A 17,700-nucleotide genomic window follows, 5' to 3' on the forward strand; every position below is an offset into this window, starting at 1 on the left:
AAATATTTATGCAAAGAGACACTTCTATCTTGTTAAAAGCTGCTCATAACAGTCATTTATATATATTTCTCAGGATTTTCACCTTTTAACAGTTGGAAAAAACAGAATTAGTTATCTATGTATTCAAATTAAATGTATTTTTAAAATATATTAAAATGTATTTTCCTAACAAGAATTAGGTGATAACAAGAATTTCCTAACAAGAATTAGGTGATAAGATGCGTAGTCCCATGTTTTTAAAATATACACACTGCGTGTATATAAATAAAGGCACATATATGATGTATTTGTCTAAACAGAAGGTAGCTTGGGTTTAATTTGCTATAATGATTACGAGATGATGAGTCCAACATTAGCCTTGAAATATTCTTTTTCAGTCTTCTCCTCTTAAGTAACATTATTCTGTATTTATTTAATAAGTGCCAAATCAAAACTACCCAAATCTTAAATGTATACAGATACCTTTCCCAGGAGTGTCCAGATGTGCTCACAGAGATGTGGACAGAATGGAGCCAAGAGAAGGGTCTGAACTTCAATAAAGCGGAACACAAGGTCTCTGTGCATCCCTTCGATGGCTAATTCACGGTATTTATCTTTGGCAGCCTACAAAATTTGAAATTATTTATCATTTTCTCCCCATACTTCGTTAAAAAAAAAACAAAAGAAAAAATGCAGTACCTCTATTTTAATGCATTTTTAAGCTTTTAGTCTTTCCAAATTCCATAATGAATTGTCATAAAAGTTTTACTTCATTTTTTTAAAGAAATCTCTACACCCAATGTGGGGTTCAAACCCACGACCCTGAGATCAAGAGTCACAAGCTCTACCAACTGAGCCAGCCAGGCACCCCAGTTTTACTACATTTCTAACACCTTGCAATTAAATGTGTACCAATCATTGTCAAAAAATATTATGGTTTTATATTAATGATTCTCAAAAAAAAATTTTTTTAAGACATTTTAAAAATACATTAACAGACATAAAGGCTGCACAATTTAAACTGCATATTAAGGGCTGACGATGCTCTGAATAGCCTATAAGAAAGATATTAAGTATCAAAAATGGCTATAAATACGACACACTGCTATGTTCAGCACTTATCCTTATTTAACCACATCTATGAAAAGCAAGTTACATAAATCCCAATGTGATATTTTACAAAACTGATTGAGGAAACCTACATTTTTACTTTAAGCACTTGAACTGCCAAACTTGAGGAAATACTGACACCTTGTGGAAAACATCAGAACACGCTTGTTTTCAAACCAATGGCAGTTACAGTTTTGCCTTTATGTTTTATCAATTTAAAATGTTCTCCTGCAAAATGTGGCTGGTTTTTAGACCTAACCTCTTTATTAACTCACAGCTCTACTAGAAACAGAAATACTTTTATTACATGAACACAACCGAAAGAATATCAAAGAGAAATATTTAAAATCACAATTACTTAGGAATTTAAAAACTGCTTGGGAACAATTTCAGTCTCTATTCATTCATTCATTTTTGAGAGACAGAGACAGAGAGAGAGACAGAGCATGAACAGGGGAGGGACAGAGAGAGAGGGAGACACAGAACCCGAAAAAGGCTCCAGGCTCTGAGCTGTCAGCACAGAGTCTGACATGGGGTTCGAACTCACGAACTGTGAGATCGTGACCTGAGCCAAAGTCAGATGCATTCGACTGAGCCACGCAGGCACCCCGTCAGTCTCTATTTTAGTTATTATGTTATAGCAGGAGGGAAAAAGGGTGAAATACATCATATTCATACTAACACAGCTTACAGCTACTAAAAGAAAGGCCTACCTGAAATTCAAAAAACCCTGTTTTCAAAGCTTCTTTAAACATCATCTTTTCATAATTTTGATCTGTTTTTATAATTCCTGCATTCATCTCACTATTGAATAGGGAAAAAAAGACGACTGAGTTTAAATGCAAGTACACAAAAATATAAATAACTGCTGCATATACTAATAAGAAGTATAATGAGAACGCCTGAAACATTTAAGACCACTCAACCACAAAACCAGTTAACAACAGTTAGCGACGTCCTTGTTTAACAATTTCTTGATGGAAACTTTATCATGAAGCCCAAAATACAATATGAAAACAGCTTAACAAAGGAGCTAGTCGGATTTACTTGCTGCATTTTAAACAACTAACATTGGCTATTAAAAAAATTTTTCTCATGCTACCTATGGCCCTCTTTTTTTTTTTTTTTTTTTTGACTTTCGTGTCAGTAATTTTTTTTTTTTATTAACTTGTTTTATTTTTTTTAATTTACACCCAAATTAGTTAGCATATAGTGCAACAGTGATTTCAGGAGTAGATTCCTTAGTGCACCTTACCCCTTTAGCCCATCCCCCCTCCCACAACCCCTCCTGTAACCCTCAGTTTGTTCTCCATATTTATGAGTCTCTTCTGTTTTGTCCCCCTCCCTGTTTTTATATTATTTTTGTTTCCGTTCCCTTATGTTCATCTGTTTTGTCTTTTAAAGTCCTCATATGAGTGAGTTATGACTTTTGTCTTTCTCTGACTAATTTCACTTAGCATAATACCCTCCAATTCCATCCATCTTGCCAGTTGCAAATGGCAAGATTTCATTCTTTTTGATTGCCGAGTCATACTCCATTGTATAGATATACCACATCTTCTTTATCCATTCATCCATTGATGGACATGTGGACTCTTTCCATACTTTGGCTATTGTGGACAGTGCTGCTATAAACATGGGGGTGCATGTGTCCCTTCGAAACAGCACACCTGTATCCCTTGGATAAATGCCTAGTAGTGTAATTGCTGGGTCGTAGGGTAATTCTATTTTTAGTTTTTTGAGGAACCTCCATACTGTTTTCCAGAGTGGATGCACCAGCTTGCATTCCCATACCTATGGCCCTTCTTAATTTAGCCTAATCTGGCCCCAACTTGTTTGATCTTCTACTCTCCCCCCCATATATGGTGCTTCACATAAATACCACGCTCTCCATGGCTTTTTCCTCTCTGTAAAAATCCATGTAGTTTTCAAGAAACCCAGAACTCACAAGCCATCTCCTCTGAATTCCCTCTACCTATATTATCGCACTTGTAATGTGTTGGATATGTGAAGGGTCAAGTCCTATTCAACTTTGTAACACCAGTTCTTAAGATGGCTCCTGATGCAAAGATGATGATAAGTGCTTTTAGAAAGAAAAAAAAAAATGACATTCTCTTACCGTTTTAATCTACTTTTCATTTAACCATTCTGTCCTACTCTAATGCCAAGACAGCATGGTAAAATGGTAATGAGAATGAGCTCTGGAGAAAGAAGCAAATTCATATCCTCCATCTGAAACTATTAGTTTTGAGGCACTTAATAAAATACTTAATTTTTCTAAGCTTCGATTTCTTTAAAATAGAGCTAGTAATATCTTTATCACATAAGGTTGCTGTGAGGGTAAAATCAGATAATGGATGCGAAGAGCTTAGCAGAGTACCTAGAACAAGTAAGCTTTCAGTGAATAGTAGCTATTATTAACATCTAATTTATTTTAGGAGAGAAAAAAAAAGAAAACTTAAAAATGCACAAGGACTAAGCAACTCTGAAGGCCAAAGTGGCCAGAGTCCACAAATTACCTGGCGAAAACTCTATCATTGAAGGTGCTGGCAGGCCCGCTTCGGAGGCTGTCCCAGTTGGCAACCATTTCTTTTACCCACTCTACCCAGGTGTACAGACGGAGAATACCTGCATCTGCCATGGCTTCCACAAAGTTAGCATCTTCAACAGTATCACCAGCATCAGCCAGAGCCAAACGCATTCCTGCAGGAGGAGGAAAAAGAAGAGGAAGGAAGATCACTGATGATTTTAAAATGTGGTTGGTGAGGACCTGGGTGACTCAGTCACTTAAGCGTCTGACTCTGGACTTTGGCTCCAGTTGTGATCTTGCCGTTCCTGAGACTGAGCCTCAAGTGGGGCTTGGGATTCTCTCTCTCTGCCCCTCCCATGCTCATGCTCTGTGTGTGCCTCTCTCTCAAAGTAAATAAATAAACTTTTAAAAAATAATTTAAAAACAAAATATGGTTACTAAATATCAACGATGTATCCAATTTGGTATACTGCAAACCTACATATAAATTAAGAAATAGCAGATGCTTTAAAGGACTGCATGGGGACGCCTGGGTGGCTCAGTCGGTTAAGCTTCCAAGTGTTGATTTCAGCTCAGGTCATGATCTCATAGTTTGTGAGATCAAGCCCCACATCGGGCTCTTGGCTCACAGTGCAGAGCCTTCTTGGGATTCTCTCTCCTCTCTCTGCCCCTTCCCTGATTGTGCCCTCTCTCTCTCTTTTACAAATAAACTTTATAAAATTAAAAAAATATAAAAAATTTAAAAAATAATAAAGGACTGCCATGGATCTAAAACAAAAATAAAAATCACCAAAAGTAGGATCCACAATGTTGTTCAAATATTTGAATCACATGTATTTATTTGCATACACTTAGCATCAATAGCTGTTTCTTCTCAGGCATGCTGAGTTAATGAGATAAAGTGGTCTTTAATGAAGCAGGGGAAAAAAGTGATAAACTGGCAATAGGGATCCCTATCAGCATCTAAGGCTCATTTAGAGGGAGCAAAACACTATATTTTAATGCATGAGTACACACACTGGTGCCTTCCATGTACAAAAATATATTTAATTTCTTATTTCTAAAAGCGATTCTTCTAAGCTTTCTAACAAAATTTTGCTTTCCAACCAGAATATTTATTCTAAAATATTGAAAAAAAAAAACATTAATAACAGCCTAATTAAGTTACAGGATATCCTTGTACAATGGAATACTATAATGCTGCAAAAGAGTGAGGAAACTCGATATGTATCTATATGGAATGATCTCAAATATGAACAATTAAGTGAAAAAGTACAAGTTCAGAAGAGTAGGTATTGCTTTCTACCGTCTATGCCTACAAGGGAGGAGATGAGAACATGTCACATTAAGTTACGTACGCATTAAATATACATTATAATACACAAGAAGCTCTAAACTTTTAACTTTTTATTTCAAATAATTTTACACTTAAAGAAAAGGTGCAAGAGAATAGACATAAACATTAGACATTTAACAGGCTCCCCTAACATTAACAACCTACCTAACCATAGTTTCAAACCCAGGAAGTTAACATTAGTACGATAGTATTAACTACAGATCTTATTCAAATTTCACCAGTTTTTCTTCTAATATTCTGTTTCTGCTGCAGGATCCAATCTGGAAAAACACATTGCATTTAACCATTTTACCTCCTTGGTCTCCTCATATCTGTGACAGTTTCTTCGTCTTTGTCTTTCATGACCCTGACATTTTTGATGAGTACTCATCAGTTACTTAATAGAATTTCTCTCAACTTGGTTTGTCTGATGTTTTCTCATGATTAGACTGAGCTTATAAACCTCTGGCAGAAGCGATGTTATGTGTCTTCTCAGTGCATCACTATCAGGGAGGTGCAAGATACTGATTCAACTTTTTACTGGTGTTGCAAGCTTTCATCACTGACGTAGTGTCTGCCGGCTTTTCTCCACTATAGACTTAATCGTTTTTCCTTTTGTGATTAAAAAATATCTTGGTGGGGTACCTGGGTGGCTCAGTTGGTTAAGCGTCCATCTAACTCATGATTTCAGCTCAGGTCATGATCTCACGTTTCTGAGACTGGGCCCTACATCAGGCTCCGTGCTCACAGCACAGAGCCTGCTTGGGATTTTCCCTCTCTCCCTCCCTCTCTCTGCTCCTCCCCTGCTTTCCCTGCCCCTCCCCTGCTTGCGCTCTCCCTGAAAATGAATAAACATTTTTTTTAATAAAATAAAATCTTTGAATAAATAAATGTTTGGTAAAATTCGCCCCTGAAGACATCTGGTTCTGGACTTTTATTTTTTGGGAGTTTTTTGATTACTGATTCAATTTCTTTGCTAGTAATCAGTCTGTTCAAATATTCTATTTCTTCCTGTTTCAGCTTTCAGAGGTTATATGTTTCTAGGAATTTATCCATTTCTTCTAGGTTGCCTAATTTGTTGGCATATAGTTTTGCATAATATTCTAATTGTTTGTATTTCTGTGGTGTTTATTTCTCCTCTCTCATTTATGATTTTATTTATTTGGGTCCTTTCTCTTTTTTTCTTGATGAGTCTACTTAGAAGTTTATCAATTTTATTGATTTTTTTCCAAGACCCAGCTCCTAGTTTCATTGATCTGTTTCACTGGGGTTTTTGTTTTTGTTTTAGTTTCTATATCATTTATTTCTACTCTAATCTTTTTTTTTTTAATTTTTTTTTAACGTTTATTTATTTTTCAGACAGAGAGAGAGCATGAACGGAGGAGGGGCAGAAAGAGAGGGAAACACAGAATCTGAGGCAGGCTCCAGGCTCTGAGCCACCAGCCCAGAGCCCGACATGGGGCTCAAACTCATGGACCGCGAGATCATGACCTGAGCTGAAGTCGGACGCTTAACCGACTGAGCCACCCAGGCGCCCCTCTACTCTAATCTTTATTACTTCCTAACCTCTGCTTGTTTTAGGTTTTGCTTCTTGCTCTTTGTTTAGCTCCTTTAGGTGTAATGTTAGATTGTTTGAGATTTTTTTTGTTTCTTGAAGTAGAACTGGATTGTTATAAACTTCTCTCAGAACTGCTTTCACTGTGTCCCAAAGGTTTTGGACCATTCTATTTCCATTTTCATTTGTTTCCATGTACTTTTTTATTTCTTCTTTTATTTCCTGGTTGGTCTATTCAATGTTTTGGGGTTTTTTGTTTTTTTGTTTTTTAGGTTTATTTATTTTGAGAAAGAGGCATGGGGAGGGGCAGAGAGAGAATCTCAAGCAGGCTCCAAACTGTCAGTGCAGAGCCCAATGTGGTGCTCAAACCCAAGAACTGTGAGATATGACCTGAGCCGAAATGAAGAGTGGGACACTTAACTGACTGAGCCACGCAGGCACCCCAGGGCCCATTCCAAGTTTAATAGCATGGTATTTAATCACCATGTATTTGTGGTCTTTCCAGATTTTTTCTTGTAGTTAACTTCTAATTTCATAATGTTGTGATCAGAAAAGATGCATGTTACGACTTGGATCTTTTTAAATTTGTTAAGGCTTGTTTTGTGGCGTAATATGTGATCCATTCTAGAGAATGTTCCATGTGCACTTGAAAAGAATGTGTATTGTGCTGTTTTACAAAGGAATGTTCTAAATATATCTGTTAAATCCATCTGGTCCAGTGTGTCATTCAAAGCCATTGTTTCCTGGTTGATTTTCTGTTTAGATGACCTGTTCATTGATGTAAGTGGGGTGTTAAAGTCTGCTACTATTATTGTATTATTATTGATCAGTTCCTTTATGTTTGCCATTAACTGTTTTATGTATTTCGGTGCAGATATAATGGTTATATCTTCCTGTTGAGTTGTCCCCTTTATTATTGCACAGTGTCCTTCTTTACCTCTCGTTATAGTCTTTGTTTTACAGTCTATTTTGTCCAATATAAGTACTGCTACTCTGGCTTTCTTCTGACATCCATTTGCAAGACATGTTTCTCTATCCCCATACTTTCAATCTGCAGGTGCCTTTAAGTCTAAAATGAGTCTCTTGTAGGGGGTGCCTGGCTGGCTCAGTCAGTGGAGTGTGCAGCTCTTGATCTCAGGTTTGTGATTTGAGGCCCCACCTTCAGTGTAGAGATTATTTAAAAATAGAATCTTAAAAAAAATGAGTTTCTTGTAGGCAGCATATAAATGGCTCTTGCTTTTTTTATTCATTATGTCATGCAGCGTCTTTTGATTGGAGTGTGTAGTCCATTTACATTCAAAGTAATTATTGATATGGCACAAAAACAGACACATAGACCAATGGAATAGAATAGAAACCCCAGAACTAGACCCACAAACGTATGGCCAACTCATCTTTGACAAAGCAGGAAAGAACATCCAATGGAAAAAAGACAGTCTCTTTAACAAATGGTGCTGGGAGAACTGGACAGCAACATGCAGAAGGTTGAAACTAGACCACTTTCTCACACCATTCACAAAAATAAACTCAAAATGGATCAAGGACCTAAATGTGAGACAGGAAACCATCAAAACCTTAGAGGAGAAAGCAGGAAAAGACCTCTCTGACCTCAGCCGTAGCAATCTCTTACTCGACACATCCCCAAAGGCAAGGGAATTAAAAGCAAAAGTGAATTACTGGGACCTTATGAAGATAAAAAGCTTCTGCACAGCAAAGGAAACAACCAACAAAACTAAAAGGCAATCAACGAAATGGGAAAAGATATTCGCAAATGACATATCGGACAAAGGGCTAGTATCCAAAATCTATAAAGAGCTCACCAAACTCCACACCCGAAAAACAAATAACCCAGTGAAGAAATGGGCAGAAAACATGAATAGACACTTCTCTAAAGAAGACATCCGGATGGCCAACAGGCACATGAAAAGATGTTCAGCGTTGCTCTTTATCAGGGAAATACAAATCAAAACCACACTCAGGTATCACCTCACGCCAGTCAGAGTGGCCAAAATGAACAAATCAGGAGACTCTAGATGCTGGAGAGGATGTGGAGAAACGGGAACCCTCTTGCACTGTTGGTGGGAATGCAAATTGGTGCAGCCGCTCTGGAAAGCAGTGTGGAGGTTCCTCAGAAAATTAAAAATAGACCTACCCTATGACCCAGCAATAGCACTGCTAGGAATTTATCCAAGGGATACAGGAGTACTGATGCATAGGGCCACTTGTACCCCAATGTTCATAGCAGCACTCTCAACAATAGCCAAATTATGGAAAGAGCCTAAATGTCCATCAACTGATGAATGGATAAAGAAATTGTGGTTTATATACACAATGGAATTCTACGTGGCAATGAGAAAAAATGAAATAGGGCGTTTTGTAGCAACGTGGATGGAACTGGAGAGTGTGATGCTAAGTGAAATAAGCCATACAGAGAAAGACAGATACCATATGGTTTCACTCTTATGTGGATCCTGAGAAACTTAACAGGAACCCATGGGGGAGGGGAAGGAAAAAAAAAAAAAAAAAGAGGTTAGAGTGGAAGAGAGCCAAAGCATAAGAGACTCTTAAAAACTGAGAACAAACTGAGGGTTGATGGGGGTGGGAGGGAGGAGAGGGTGGGTGATGGGTATTGAGGAGGGCACCTTTTGGGATGAGCACTGGGTGTTGTATGGAAACCAATTTGTCAATAAATTTCATTAAAAAAAAAGTAATTATTGATAGATTTGTATTTACATTCAAAGTAATTATTGATAGATATGTTTTTTAAAGTTTATTACTTGTTTTGTGTTGTTTCTGAAAATTTTCTCTGATCGTTTCTTGTCTTACTCTCTTTCATGGTTTGTTGGTTTCCTTTAGTGATATATTTTGATTTCTTTCTCTTCATTCTTTGTATATTTATTAGTATTCTATTTGTGGTTACCATTAGATTTATACATACCATCTTCTGCATATCATGGTCTGTATTGTATTAAGTTGATGGTCATTTAAGTTTAAACCCATTCTTTACTTCCATCCCTCCCCATGTTTTAGGTATATGATGTTTTACATCCTTTTATTTTGTGAATTCCTTGACTGTTTTTTTTACAGATATATTCATTTTTTTATTGCTTTTGTGTTTGCTACCCCCATACTGTCATTTTTGGTCTTTCCTTTCCACTCAAAGAGTCCTCTAATATTTCTTACAGGGCTGGTTTACTAGTCATGAACTCCTTTAGTTTTTGTCTGGAAAGCTCTTTATCTATTCTTCCATTCTGAATGATAGCCTTGATGGACAGAGTATTCTTGGCTGCAGGTTTTTCCCATTTAGCACTTTGCATATATCATGTCACTCCTTTCTAGCTTGGAAAGTTTCTGCTAAAAAATCTGTTGATCAACTTATGGGGTTTCCTTTGTATGTAACCATCTTCTTTTGTCTTGCTGTTTTTTAATGTTTATTTATTTATTTTTGAGACAGAGAGAGAGAGAGAGAGAGAGAGAGAGAGATAACATGAGCAGGGGAAAGGCAGAGAGAGGAGAAAGAGAATCCCAAGCAGGCTCTGCACATCAGCACAGAGCCCAATGCAGGGCTCAAACCCACAAACCATGAGATCAGGACACAAGTCAAAATCAAGAGTGGGACGCTTAACCAAATGACCCACCCTTGTCTTGATGCTTTAAATATTTATTCCTTATCACTATATTTTGCCATTTTAACTACAATATGTCTTGGAATGGGTCTGCTTTTGTTAATTTTGTTGGAGGTTCCCTGTGTTTCCTAGATCTGGCTATCTGTTTCCTTCTCCAGATTAGGTAAGTTTTCAGCTATAATGTCTTCAAATACATTCTCTGCCTGCTTTTCTCTCTTCTTCTTCTTCTGGGACTCTATAATACGATTGTTACTATGTTTGATGGATTCACTGAGTTCCCTAAGTTTACTCTCACTTTGCAGAATTCTTTTTTCTCTCTTTTGTTCAGTTTGATTACTTTCTATTACTCTGTCATCTAGTAATTACTTCATTCCTCTGCTTCTTCCAGCCTTCTGTTCATTTTGAGTGTGTTTCGCACTTTGTTTACTGAGCCCGTTATCTCTGCTGTTATTCCTTATCTCTGTGTTGATGGTCCCAATGATGTTCTCTACTCTTTTCTCAAATCCAGTTAGTATCCTGCGCCTGGGTGGCGCAGTCGGTTAAGCGTCCGACTTCAGCCAGGTCACGATCTCGCAGTCAGTGAGTTCGAGCCCCGCATCAGGCTCTGGGCTGATGGCTCAGAGCCTGGAGCCTGTTTCCGATTCTGTGTCTCCCTCTCTCTCTGCCCCTCCCCCGTTCATGCTCTGTCTCTCTCTGTCCCAAAAATAAATAAACGTTGAAAAAAAAGAATAGGCTTTAAAAAAAAAAAAAAAAAAAAGTCTGTTTTAAAGTCTTAATCAGGCATGTTATTTATATCTGTTTCGCTTAGATCTCCAGTCATGGCCTTGTCTTATTCTTTCATTTGGGACAAATTATGTCTTCTCATTTTGTCCGAGTCTCTGTGCCTGTTTCTGTGCATTAGGAAAGTCAGCTAACGTCTCCTGTTCTTGAAGGTAAAGCCTTTATGAAGAAAAGCCTATAGTGTCCTACTGTGTAGTATCCCCATTTCCCCAGGACCTGCTGCTCCCAGGAATATCTCCAATGTATGCTGCGTGTGCTCTGCTGTTTTTCCTGGCTGCTTTATCTTTCAGGCCAGTCATCTACAGATGCTCTCTTTGCCTGTTGTAGGCAGTGTTTGGTCCCTGAATGTGGCGCACTTAAACTAGGTGTGCTCTGGTCTGCTTGTGAAATGAAATCTGGTGCTGCCAGCACTAAGGCCTCATAAAATTCTCAGTTCGAGAGACATGGTGTGGGCAGGGGTTTGAGCCAGTCTTCTGAGGAAGGGGGCCTGCTGCACTGGGACTGAGGCAAGCATAACCAGGAGGTGTGGTTCCACCAAAATGCAGAGTGGTGGGGCTTGATGTAAGCAAGTTAGGTGGCAAGTATCAGCACTGCACTAGTTCCTACTGGCGGCCCTGTGTTTATGCTGAAGGATGAGGAAGGGAACGGCACCTGCCAATTCCTTTGTTCCTGGAGGGGTCCCTCTGTGAATGCTGCCACTCCGGAACATGCTATGAGATGAGCAACTAACTTCTCCACTATGTGTCCCGGGTGCTCTTCAGATCACTGTTTCCCTGCCATATGTCTGCATGATGTTTGCTTGCCTTCTCTCCAAACACAGCCCCAATGTCCTCCAGGCTATTCCAGAGCCAAGCACAGTGACCTTTAAAACTCCAAACTTTAAGCCCCACTGGATACAAGTACTCAAAAATTCAGGCTCTCTCGCTTTCCAAGCCCTTTGCTATAGGGATTTGTTTTCCCCATGTGCTCCCCTGTGTGCTAGTTTATGTCTTATCCTTTCCATGACTGCAGCTCCCTCTCCCCAACAGCGGTCATGATCTGTTTCTTTCCCAAACCATGTCTCCACACTTCCTACCTTCTTCAATATGGCCTCTTCTCTATCTTTAGTTGTAGAGTGTGTTCTGCCAGTCTTCATATAGATTTCTGGGCTATTTAAGATGATCTGATAGTTATTTAGCTGTATTCATGGGACAAGGCAAGTGAGAATCCTCCTACTCTGCTGCCACCTTCTGTCTTCAGTACCTGTGTGCCCTTCAAATGTCCCCATCCTTATTGAAACATTTCCTTATTTTCTGGAACAATGTGTTCCATGCTCATCTTGTTATTTTCCCTACTCCAGACTGCAAATCAGTCACTTCTCCTAGGCACCCCAGTTCCACTTATCGGAAAACTGTAGTTAGAAACCAAGATCTGAATGCCAGGTGTGCCTCTGCCACTGGGGTGTCACTGCTCATAAGCCTTCTTGGCACACACAGCTAGGGAAATGTGTGCACATGCACTAACCCACTGCACACACCAATGTTAATTTTTGCATTAATCTATCTATATATAAAATTAAAACCATTAGATATTGCCAATTCCAATCCAACACTACAGGCTGCGTTCTAGCATTCCCCCTTTATTATTTCCATCTTCTTTGACAGTGAGCTCTCATATCTACAATAGATTTATTTGTTCAATCCCAGCACACACTGCTAACCTATACCTCACGCAAGAAATAGTCTTACCAATTACAGTACTGATGTGCAGTTCTTTTTGGTTTACAGTGTCCAGTCAAAGCAATGTTTCTCCAAGTTAATTAGGTTAGTTCTTTCCCATTCCCATCAGTATGGCCTCAAACTGTGCTAGCCATGATGAGAAGAAACAAGTGCCATGATGACCAAAGTAATGAATGGTTCCTTCAGGTTACACAGTGCATGTCTTCCCTTGACAAAGTAATGATCAAATGGAACAGTACTGAGGCCAAGGAGAAAAGACTGTTCTAAAAAATGAATGCTCCCAGGTTTAAGTGACCCATATTTATATCAAGTATGAAGCAAATACTTTGGAAAAGCTTCACAGTCAACATTTCTACAAACCGATTCTTTCATCTTTCAAGTAATAAGAAATTGAAGCAAGCCGGGTAGCAATTACAGTGAGTTTCTTTTTTAAAAAGACTCTAATAGTCTTAGTTCAAATCTGTTCCTAAAAAGATCATGTCAGCAATTCTTACATTTTAAATATTACATTGCTTGTACACAAAGAAAACATGACTATTTTAAACTACTGTAAAAGCAAAAAAAAAAAAAAAGGCAGTAAAACTGAAACAATTTTAACTTGTTTTCTATAATCTGAAGAGAATCAGACCCTATATAATAGCAATAATAAAAAAGCATACTCACCATCCGCTGAAAATTTGTCGATAGCTTGGGTCAAAGTGAGGAAGTTGCCTGTGGACTTTGACATCTGAAATAAAAGTCAATGACCAGGCATTATTAAGCATATAAGTAAAATAAACCAAATCAGCCAAATCAAAATACATGGGTTAGCCACAATCAGATAAACACAGACAAAAAATATTACAAAGAGGGAATGGAAAAGATACCTTGCACTAATTTTCCAGACATAGAAACTAAAGTCCGGTTACTAAGTTACTTCATTTCAGCTGCTTATAAAGAAGAGCTTTACAGCAATCAGACTCCTTCAGAAATGAAAGGACTAGTGTATGAAGTCAGAGTTGGGCTTTTAGGGAACTTCCTGTCAACGGCGTCACAATAATTGTTTGTTCAAGCTGTGCTCTACCTGAGGGCACTACATCAAAGGAGGCACTGTGCACAGCCTATCAATCTTTACTATTTAAGAATGTTGTATCTTTATCATAACTTTGCTGATACCAAACAGAGGTGATTATCCAGTTTTATGCTACATGGCAATAAAGTATCTAGTTCTAAGAAATTCAGTACAGTGTAGAGTACAACAATGTTGAGACCAAAGAGAATGTCATGATATTCCACAATTTACATTCATATACATATATACATATACATACATACAGATAAATATATAACATACATAGTGTCACTTTGACTTACAAAGTAAAAATGAATTTAAGAATCAAAAGTCCTTGTTGATCTAACAAAATCTATAAATAGCCCATGCTTTTTTTTTTTTTTTTTTTTAGTAGGCTCCACATCCAATATGAGGATTGAATTCATAACCCTGAGATTAAGGGTCACATGCTTTACTGACTAAGTCAGCCAGGCGCATCCAATAGCCCATGTTTCTAATTAAAGAGCTGTTTTCGGTCTAACATAGAGATTATTTTAAATGAACTTTTTTATTCCCTTTCAATATTAGAACACTGGTTAAATGATGTTTCATTTTACAATTCAGACCATCTATTATTTGTTTAAATCTATGTCTATTCTCATTATGACAGATATTTATAGCAAAGAATAGTTTTACCATTAATATGCCAACAGGAGCAGCAACATTCACTAACTGTAACAAATCCAACTTGCTAAAATTGTCATTACTAAGAAATAACATAGTAACTTAATTTCAGGTTTGGTTGAGGAGGGGTACCCCTTCCTAATGTGCACAAAAGCATCACAGGAGCAAACAAGGGCTTGGTTATGAGGTTTGCATAACCTCCTGTTGAAGATATTGATTAATGAGACATAAAGTCTTACGTAGCCTATTAAAAATCATATATACTAAGAGTTTTAACAATACTGGAAGCAATACTAGTATAAACAGAAATATTACATTGCCTGGGAAGAAACATTACATGACTGTTAAGAATCCTGGCAATTCCAAAATTCTATTATTATAATTCAGTGGCTGGTCATAGTATAAAACAAATCCCACCAAATGATCTTCTCAACTTAATGAGAAAGATATTCTAGGGTCACAATGCTAGGATCTTTATGTTTCTTATCTATCTCTCTCTCCTCTAGTCACAATTTGTGTTACCTTCTGTCATTCTAACCACAAATGTTAAAATAAGTAAGTTTTGGGGCACCTGAGTGGCTCAGTCGGTTGAGTACCCAACTCTTGATTTTGGCTCAGGTCACAATCCCAGTTGGCTCATGGGATGCAGCCCCACATCAGGTACCATGCTGAGCATGGAGCCTGCTTAAGGGTTTAAGATTCTCTCTCTCTCTCCCTCCCTCTGCCTCTCTTCCCTGCTCACGTTCTCCCTCCTTCTAACATATCGTAATGTAACATAACAAAACATAACATAACAAATTTTCCCACTCCCTCCCCTCAGTTAATACTATTCACTCTACTCCCTAATTTATGCTGGTAGTCCTATATATTTTAAATGGAAGACTAACTCTGATTTTTATACTCTTTATTTCTTTAAGAAATACAACTTCCTGTATCTGAAAAGTTTTCTGCAGAATTTTAAACTTTCGAGAGGCCAAAAGCCTTACTTACTTTCTCAGAGTTGAGGAGGAGATGTCCATTTGCTCTCACAGCTGCAGGCCATTTGTCACTTTACAGGTAAATGTTCAAAGACAGAAAACACAACATAAACATTCTAGTTTAAGCTTAAAAAGTTGAGGTAAATGCTAAAAGATCTGTAAAAATTTGCAAAGACAAATGTACAAGGATATTTACTGAGTGCTGTTCATAACGAAAAAAATAAAAAGTAAAGTGTGCGTTAAGTGAAGGACTGGTTACATAAACTATGATGCAGGCATACACTGAAATACTATGTAGTAACTATTTAAAAAATACAGGCAGGGGGGCGCCTGGGTGACTCAGTAGGTTGGGCGTCCGACTTCAGCTCAAGTCACGATCTCCCGGTCTGTGAGTTCGAGCCCTGCGTCAGGCTCTGGGCTGATAGCTCAGAGCCTGGAGCCTGCTTCTGATTCTGTGTCTCCCTCTCTCTCTGCCCCTCCCCCATTCATGCTCTCTCTCTGTCTCAAAAATAAATAAACGTTAAAAAAAAAAAAATTCAAGGGGCGCCTGGGTGGCGCAGTCGGTGAAGCGTCCGACTTCAGCCAGGTCACGATTTCGCGGTTCGTGAGTTCGAGCCCCGCGTCAGGCTCTGGGCTGATGGCTCAGAGCCTGGAGCCTGTTTCCGATTCTGTGTCTCCCTCTCTCTCTGCCCCTCCCCCGTTCATGCTCTGTCTCTCTCTGTCCCAAAAATAAAATAAAAACGTTGAAAAAAAAAATTAAAAAAAAAAAATTAAAAAAAAAATACAGGCAGGGCTAGAAGTGTGGCTATAAAAAGATCTTAGAGGGGCGCCTGGGTGGCTCAGTCGGTTAAGTGTCGAACTTCAGCTCAGGTCACGATCTCGTGGTCTGTGAGTTCGAGCCCCGCGTCGGGCTCTGGGCTGATGGCTCAGAATCGGAGTCTGCTTCTGATTCTGTGTCTCCCTCTCTCTCTGAGAGGGAGCCTAAAGTAAGTAGGAGGATTTCTGGATGTACTAGATAGGAGAAGGTGTGCTTTATGCTTCAGTATACATTTAATAGAAGAAAAAGAAAGTGACTGGCAAATCTAACTATACCTTGCACGATAACTTCTTAAATATTTGAAGCCACAAGGCATAAGTTTAGTCTGCATCCTTTTTAGCACTCACCTTTGTTCTGGCCACATAGCCACATGATTATAAAGGTAATATGAAAGATGATTTGGAACAAGATCCTTGCCAGAGACTCGGAGATCCACCGGATACCAGAACTCAAATTCCTGCTTTAATTGATCTAACTTTTCCTTTGGGATCTGAGTCTTAGGAAATGGAGCCTCCTTGAAGAAAACATAATCCCAAACTTCCTTGGTCATCTGTTGTGGTCTGTAATTAAAATAAAAACAAACAAAAAAAACCAGCATCAAAAAAATATATATTTTTCCATGAAAGAATCAGTATTTTCATCTAACCATGACGTAGATATTTGTCTTAATGTAGTTACCATAACAAATGACAATAGATTCCCCTAAGAATAAAGAACAGTAACAATAATAGAGGGACGATTTATTACTTTTTCTCAGTTCAACAGCAAAAAAGCAACAACATCATTAGCAAAATTTGCTAAATGAATTCTTATGAAAACTAATTATTTAAAAAAAAAAAAAAGGAAATTTGTGGCTCCTGGGTGGCTCAGTCAGTTGAGCATCTGACTCTTGGTTTCAGCTCAGGTCATGATCTCACAGTTCGTGAGATGGTGCCCCAGGTCAGGCTCCATGATGACAGCACAGAGCCTGCTTGGGATTCTCTGTCTCCCTCTCTACCTTTTTCCCACTTGCAGTGTCTCTGTCTCTCTCAAAATAAATAACCTTAAAAAATAAAAAAATAACTCAGTTAAGCATGTGACTTCAGCTCAGGTCATAATCTCACGGTTCATGAGTTCAAGCCCCACATTAGGCCCTGTGCTGACAATACAGAGCCTGCTTAGAATATTTTCTCTCTTCCTCTCTCTCTCTCTTTCTCTGTCCCTGTCCCATTCACATACTCTCTGTCTCAAAATTAAATAAATAAATAAATAAATAAATAAATAAATAAATAAATAAATATTAAAAAATAAAGGGATGCCTGGGTGACTCAGTCAGTTAAGCGTCCGACTTTGGCTCAGGTCATTATCCCATGGTTTGTGGGTTCGAGCCCTGCGTTGGGCTCTGTGCTGACAGCTCAGACCCTGCAGCCTGCTTCAGATTCTGTGTCTCCCTCTCTGCCCTCCCAGTCTCAAGCTCTGTCTCTCTCTCTCTCTCTCTCTCAAAAATAAACATTATAAAAAGTTTTAAAAAATAAATAAAATAATAAAATAATTTTAAAAAAGGAATTTTCAATGTGTA

General features: G+C 38.3%; 1 protein-coding gene and 1 non-coding gene across 2 annotated transcripts in view; both read right to left on the bottom strand.

The window, feature by feature from the left end:
• The window catches only part of LARS1 (leucyl-tRNA synthetase 1), a 78,975-nt gene that overhangs the window by 19,118 nt on the left and 42,157 nt on the right, over window positions 1-17,700 (bottom strand). Inside the window, exons 20-25 of the mRNA XM_045060528.1 lie at window positions 16,490-16,702; window positions 15,339-15,396; window positions 13,298-13,361; window positions 3,609-3,792; window positions 1,803-1,893; window positions 463-603 (exon numbers count right to left, since the gene is read on the bottom strand). Coding sequence (XP_044916463.1) covers window positions 463-603; window positions 1,803-1,893; window positions 3,609-3,792; window positions 13,298-13,361; window positions 15,339-15,396; window positions 16,490-16,702 — 751 coding nt within the window. The remainder of the gene's footprint in view (window positions 1-462; window positions 604-1,802; window positions 1,894-3,608; window positions 3,793-13,297; window positions 13,362-15,338; window positions 15,397-16,489; window positions 16,703-17,700) is intronic.
• TRNAK-CUU lies at window positions 773-845 on the bottom strand. The gene has a single exon. It is a non-coding gene; the product is annotated as a tRNA-Lys (tRNA).

Source organism: Felis catus, chromosome A1 (genome assembly GCF_018350175.1).
Source record: "Felis catus isolate Fca126 chromosome A1, F.catus_Fca126_mat1.0, whole genome shotgun sequence".
In the NCBI taxonomy this organism is placed as follows: Eukaryota; Metazoa; Chordata; class Mammalia; order Carnivora; family Felidae; genus Felis; species Felis catus.